General features: G+C 40.5%; 1 protein-coding gene across 1 annotated transcript; it reads left to right on the forward strand.

Moving 5' to 3' along the window:
• Window positions 1–6806: 6806 nt before the first annotated feature.
• Window positions 6807–7049, forward strand: LOC104401651 (serine palmitoyltransferase small subunit B-like). Its single transcript, XM_010009316.1, has one exon. The coding sequence runs from the start codon at window positions 6807–6809 to the stop codon at window positions 7047–7049; it is 243 nt and encodes an 80-aa protein (XP_010007618.1).
• Window positions 7050–7283: the final 234 nt, after the last annotated feature.

The raw sequence follows: 7283 nt of genomic DNA on the forward strand, positions 1-7283 counted from the left end.
TGTATTTGCTGGCAGCACAACTGAAATTTGCAGTAGCTTTTTGTTATCTCTCGAGACTCTTTTGCTGCAGGAGTACTGTGGAGTCAGCTTGAGAGTTCTTAATTAAAGGTGGAATTTCATTGAAGTATGTAGTTGAAGCACTTACTCAGACTGTTGTCCAGAGGTGCATATACTTCTGATCTGAATGAGAAGGAGATATGGTAGTGCAGGAGGACGTAACGGAAAGTCCACTGTTCCCATCCTGTGCCACTCAGCTGTGGTGTTACTCTTAGCAGAGTGTTCTCATGTAATTTTCTGTATATCTGACAAACAGGCTAATGACAGGAAGTTCAGTTTTAGAATATCATACCAAATAGATAATCTGGTTGGGAAAATGCACTTTTTTTCCAAGTCCTTTGTCAATGAATTACTCTATAGTGTTTGACAGAGCTATATTTGTTATGACTGTCATTGTGCATATGATTTGCTACTTGAGTGTAAAAATGCCTAAAATAAAGAACCACAACTATTTCTCTACTAAAAGCCAAATGCCAAATTAAATTTATTCTCATTACTGCTTCAGTCAGTTCTTTGTATAATGTGCTGAAGGTCTGCAAGATATCCAGGGTTGTATCACCCCTGCTTTAAAACAAAACTGCAAAATTATCCTAGAAATTAGAGAACAGGGGAATCTTGGTCTTAGGAAAACTGCCAGTGTAATCAGCTCCTGGTCCCAGGCTGGACTTTCAGCTCTGTAGTCACAGTTGTGGCGTTTTATCTGTATCATTTCAGATTTTAAACTCCTTTTAGGCAGCTTTTCATTTCAGTTATATTTGTTTCAAACCTTGAACAATGTCAGTTACATGTTGAGGGATACGGCAGCATGGGCAACACTTGAAAAGAGCTGAAACTCATAAACATGTGAACAGGTTAGAGAAACAAGAAGGAGAAAGCAGAGTTTAGCTATTCAGTGCAGGAACATACAGCTTCCCCTTTCTAGTCCTAAATGACCCTTCCTCATTTCAGAAAGTCTGCCAGGTGAAGGAATATGCAGTGAATTTGAACCACGCTTCTAGTGTGAGACAAGCCTTTGACCTGGGTGAAGGACCAGGCATGCAAGGACTGTCCCACAAGAGCATATTCTATATACTGCTGGGACACTGATGGGCAGGAGAAAACTTGCTTTGCAGGAGTTTCCTGCACATCAGTGGCAGCCAAATAAAAATCATGTTAGTGAGCTATGTAGTAAGATAAACAGCAATTGTCTAGGTTCACTGCTTTCACAACTGATGTGCTTAACTGTCCAGCTTTTATGAAACACTCGGTTTACAACATATCAAATGGTATGATAGCATCTTAGTTTGTGCCTAATCCTTCTGGGCCAACTGCGTATGTTCATTGTGCTTTTGGAGATCACTAGCCTCCATAATTTTCACTTAATTATCTGTCCTGATGTAGAATTTAAGAAGTTCCTGAACTGGTCTAGCCAGGTGTGGGGAAGCATGCTGGGAAATTGTATGACTCTTGCAGGCAACAATGTAATAATGAAAATATGTTATTTGCATTACAAATGGGAGTAAGTCAAGCTCCTATAAGCTGGAGCCAAGATACATTCCTCATCAAGATACATTCCTTGAGTTGCTACGTGGTGTCATACAGCCTGATTCCAGGCGTGATAACGCTCCAGATAAACCTATCATCTGGTGCCAGAAGTAGTGGAGCCACATGCCAGACATTTTACGTCATGTAGAGCAGAACCTTTCTAAGAACTGGCCTGTTTTACACTACGGGGCAATGTTTCTGCTTTCCAGTAACAGTACTATATATTTTGGTGTGGCCTGACTGTATTGGCAAGTCAAGCTGACAACTCACTATATGAGCCATTCTATATTGCTGAATTTCTTTCCCTGTGCCATGAAGCTGGTGCTTAGGTGCCTTGAAGACACAGGATTATGCTCAGAGGCTGCAGGTGTTCATAGGACGAGGCTGGCACCTCTGTTTGTGGTCATGTTACTTACCTTGTGGTGCAGTTCCATAGCAGGTTTAAGCTCACCTTTGCCTGGGCTGCTGTGCCCTGCCCAATTTCCCTGCCCAGCTTCCCACCATGTCCCTGCCCTTGTCCTGTGTTTCCATCCTGTCCCTTCCTCCAGTACCTGCACTTGTGTAGTCAGGTTTTGTGCAGACTGAAGATGCTGGCACATCTATGACCTGCCAGGCCTGAACTAGTTCCCTGATGTGTTTGCCTTGCCAGCATGAGGGAGAGAGCAGGACTTGAAGCTGCAGCCAGAAGAGCTTGTACTAATCCACACACAGATGCTGGCTGTCACAGAGAGCTGCCTCACCAGGATGTTAATAATTCATCGGTGATGTTGCTTTTTTCCAAGAGGTGCTGGAGCCAAAAGGGATCGAACAAACTGAAGTATACTGTTACAACAAAACAAACTTGTCTGTGCCTTGCTTTGTGTGGATAGATGGATGGGGTAGATTAGAAAGTTGTCCCGATCATGTTAACTTTCTGCTTTGATTATCTTCCAGCTCGTAAATTTTAAGTAGACAGATAAATGACTTGCCACAGTGTGTAGGTGTGAGGTAGAGATATTTCAGGCATTTTTACCTTGATCTTTTAAGGAAACATGGCTTATTTTCTTTCATGACCTCTCTCTCTCTATACACACCATGCTTTTTAACCCATGACCAATTTCAGTTAAGTTGGAAAAAGGAGTACTCAAAGAACTTGTTTGAGATGATCTCAAAGATACAAATTTTGCCAAAAGAGATGATCAGGAAGAGAAAAAGTAGGATTATTACACAGTCCTTACTAGACAGCAAAGAAGCCACACAGATGAGCCATTCTAAAGCAAATGCAGAGCAAATGCCTCAGTGGGGGTTTGCACCTTACTAGACATCAGAGGATCCCATTGTAAGGCATGAAATAATAGGAAAACCCCCCCACATTACTTCTGCTTCTGGAAATAATTGTCTAAATTCTGTACAAACCAAAAGTGATGGCTTTTCCATATGGGGAACCTCACTGAACTTAGAAGAGGGAGGCTGGTGATTTCCTTTAGCACAGTGGTAATTTGGATGTTTCTGGTTGCTGTCTCACTGTGTGACTTTCGTATGGTTGTACCTGAATTTGTTTGTCTGGAAACCACAGTTGGAAGCAGTAAAAAGAGGTTTTGAAACTTAATTTTGTGTGCAACACCATCAAGAGACCTGAAAACAAGGGACCAGCCCTTTTGGGACAGAATGCTACCCAGGAGATTCTCTTTCCTGCTCTTCAGAGTAAGTTCTATGCATCTGCAGTCACCCGTCACAGTGCCTTACCAAATATTGCAGCATGATTTTTGTCTGGTTTTGTTGTTGTTCTGTTTTGTTTTGTTTCTGTCTTGAAGACTGTTTCTGTTTCTTCTGTATGTGGGGAAAAGAATCTTAAAGCACATAGGCTAAAACTGCCTTAAAAGCCAGGCATTTCAGGTAAATTTTGTATTCTGAGTGAAGCTATACACATATGATTACAACTTCTGAAAGGTATCTGTGAGTTCTTATTTCCCCTTGGGCTAGAAGCTGGGAAAAGTAGCAGGAGTGGCTGCTCACAAAATGAGGTGGAGAGAATGCCTGGGGGCTTTACACACCACGATCCAAGATCTGCTTACAACACCACACTGGGAATGGATTCTACCCACCCCAACATTTTGCTGCTGTGGAACTGCCTGTTCTTCTGCACTACCACAGTGGCATTCAGCTGCCAGGTAAAAACTTTTTGAAGCTGTTAAGAACTACAGCAAACCCAACAAGTCTCTTTCTGCGTTGTTTCAACTCAGGGAATTTGGTATTGGAAGAACTAGTAGATAATTACTGAAAAGAATGAAAACTTCTGTATGGTTTTGCCCTTGAGAATGGCAGAAGTACCGATCTGAGTTTTCCTGGCTGTTACGCATATGTTTTTTGGAGAAGATTCAAAGAGCATGGAGGTGACAGCCCTGCCTTCAGCTGCCCTGGTAATCAGTGCTCTGCTAGTGCATCTTGATAGAGGGTTCAGAAGAGGCTGATCAACCTCACAGGGAGGGTGAGTAATGTGAAGCAGGGATGCCTGGGGGTGTGCGTGTGTGTGGGGTGGTATTGTGGTAGTCAAATGTCTCTCCTGAGTATACATTGTTTTTCACCAACATTTTAATGGGAAAAAAACCCCAACCAACCAACTTGAAAATCACCTTGTCCCTCCCCAGCCTGATGTACTACACTCAAGTATGGAATTGGTTGAAAGTAGAAACTCTTGAGATAAGAATCCTGCAGCAGTACTCCAGGGCAATTATATTTCATATTTGATGAGTCCATTCTCTAGACCACAAACAAGGTTATATCTTCCATGATGTAGTAGTTTGTTCAGCTTGGGAGATACACTCCTCCTGTGGCAGACCTCGTGGCGTGTGGGGCATGAGGCATATTGACTACTGCTGCCAGGGGCAGTGGTTCACCATTTCTGAATTTTCTATGAAAAGTGGACAGTTTTTAGATAGAAAACTTTATTCTGTTGAAAAGCAGGGGTGGGGAGAGGGTAGGAAGTTACTAATAGATCAGCAATTACTAATAGATCAGCAGTTACTAATGGATCAGCTCAGGCTGTGTTTTACAAGAAAGGGAAGAAGGAAGGTGAGGCTCAGATGTCTTCGACATTGCTTGTGGCAAAGTCTCCCAAAATGAAGCTGATTCATATTTGGAAATTATTTGACTGCAGGCAGATAGTTTAGAACATAATGTATTACGCAGATTTCTACCTCATTTACTTGTCCAATTAGACCATTAAAATGCCTCAAGCATTTGTGGCTTGGCTTTATTTTGTAGCATTTTTAAGAAAAAATCACAATCTTTTCCTTGCAGAAATCTTGTCCAGATATTCTCTCCACCCTGGGGTTTCTGGATGAGGACAACTGAGGTGTCTATGCGGGGCTGGGATATACTGATACAGAGAAGACTGGGAACTGCTTGGAATTGGTATTAATCAAAGGTTGCAGGAGGTGGTGGCTTCACCAGAGACTTGCCTGTGATGTATTAATTGAGCTACATTTCTGTGGCTACGTAACTCATATTTTTGCATGGACATTAAATTGCACCTTGTAGGAACCTTGGCAGCCTGTATCGTAAAGTCCCACAGAAACAGAGATGCTTTTTGAAATGCGAAATTAGGGAAGGCACGGACTGTAAACATGTTTTGCTGATTGTCCTGAACAGTATTTCATCCTTGTATGTTCCTCCCAGCCTGCGGTTCTTAAACTTCGACTTCGTACAAGTTATCAAATTAGCGCTGTCGTGAGAGTGTGGTAACGAGCCAGACGATGCCTGTCCTGGTTGCATAATGCAGAGAATTTTGACCAGAGTTTTAGCAACAGTGGAGAAGGGCGGGGTATGAAGGATACACACTGTAATTGAAGATCAAAGCTAATTGTTTCTGCTTCTTAATCTGTACCTGAGCTGTTCAGCTGCAAAATGCAGAAGTGTTAGGAAGCATCACTCACCTAGACGTTTTGTTGTCAGGGAGAAGTGAAGAGGTAAGTTCCACTTTCTACAAAATCAATTTTTGGTAAGAAAACTCTTTCTTTAAAGATGCTTGGCAATGCATTTGATGATAAGAGGCTTAGGTATAACCTAGGTTTAGTAAAAGCTGCATGTAACGTACAGAAATGTGATCGATGTAGTAAGGATATTGTTAAAAGTAGTTAATAACAATTCTTAACTACAGAAGCATTATCTATTTTATCTCATCTGTCAGGCAGAAAAGAGTTGGAGAAGCTGTAGAAGTAAAATGGAAAAGGTGAGATAAAATTTTTGTAAAAACATTAGGAAGGGGCTTTTGTTAGGATAAAATCCCACTCTATATTGATGTATGAAGTTGTATTTATGTGGAATAATTTCTTTTTCACAGATCTTGACACCACCAGAAGTTCTTAACTTTTCTATTTAAAAGTGAGGAATCAGGTTTTGTTTTGTCACCTCTTATTTACCAAATGACAGGCAGCATCAGTAACTGAAATAGTCCTGTTTTCTCTTTACCTCTCCGGTTTTGTGTTCTGGTAACTATACAACATAATGCTTAGTAATTATCAACATTAATTTGAACATTAAGCTTTAAAATAAATCTCTGTTGCAGAAGCAGTGGGAGAATCAGTTTCCTTTTATTGTAGCTCTGAATGTGTGGTGTTCTGCATACTTGCTGTTTGCATTCTGGCAGCACCTGAAACATAAGATATAAAATTCAGCCTGCAGTAGGAGAAATCAGACTTCTAGCCAAGTTCTATGTCAAAATCCATGAGTGGTGAAGGAGAGAGGGTTTGAAATGCTTTTTGAATTGAGTCTTAAATAATCCAGCGCAAGACAAAGTTATGAAAGCGGAGTTTGGCTCAGAGAACAGAATTGCAAGAATTATTGGGTAACTGATTTCTGGAAAAAAGAAATATTGTGGAGCCTCTTTGGTAAATAAAAGTGCCAGTGGTCTAACTGACATGTTCAGAACTGAATATAGGAAAGGAAAATGGAATACAGATGAAACCTTTTATGGGATGGGATAGAAGAATGACTCATGTTAGTCTGTTACTATCTGACCATGTTTTACGCTTTGAAATGCATTTGCAATCTTGGAATTTTACATCTGCTGTGGTTTTAAAACATAATTTACTAAAAATGGTCAGTATGAGCAAACTGAGTAACATGGAGTTGCTGCGCATATGATGTTTTAATGGATTTTTTGCCTTTTTTTTTTTTAAAGTTTTCTGGTTTTACTGTCCATTATTTTAATAGGAAAGGCTTTCAGAAGTGGCATGAAGTTGAAGATGGATATTAAGAACATGAAGAACTATCTCTATTGGCTGTTCTGCCAGTTTGAACTAATTACCTGCAGCTATCTTATGGAGCCCTGGGAAAAAGTGCTTTTCTACACTTTCAACATTACCATGTTATTTATGGTGTTATACACCGCTTACATCTATGTCCCCATCCACATCAGCACGGCTTTTCAATTCTGCTTGCACTTATTTGGAAACCAACATGAAAATACTGTTTCTATCGTGAAGTAACATTTGCAACCTGACCCTCACTTTTGGATCAAAGAAGTGTTTTTCTTAACACTCCATTTTTGTTAAGAAACAGGTTCAGGGTGTGCACAGACACTATTTTATTCTGCAGTAGCTCTTAATGTTCTTCTGTATTCTGGGACTCCGACAGCAAATTATTTTGCCAAAACAATCTCAATCACTCCTCATTTTTATTGTTTGACTGACTGCTTCTTAAGAAGCTTTCAATTTTACGGA

The sequence above is a fragment of the Nestor notabilis genome, unplaced genomic scaffold (genome assembly GCF_000696875.1).
Source record: "Nestor notabilis isolate BGI_N333 unplaced genomic scaffold, ASM69687v1 scaffold33160, whole genome shotgun sequence".
Classification (NCBI taxonomy): domain Eukaryota; kingdom Metazoa; phylum Chordata; class Aves; order Psittaciformes; family Psittacidae; genus Nestor; species Nestor notabilis.

What these genes read in the sequence shown, in the direction of transcription:
- LOC104401651 (XM_010009316.1), top strand. Translation starts at nt 6,807, where the DNA reads ATGGATATTAAGAACATGAAGAACTATCTCTATTGGCTGTTCTGCCAG.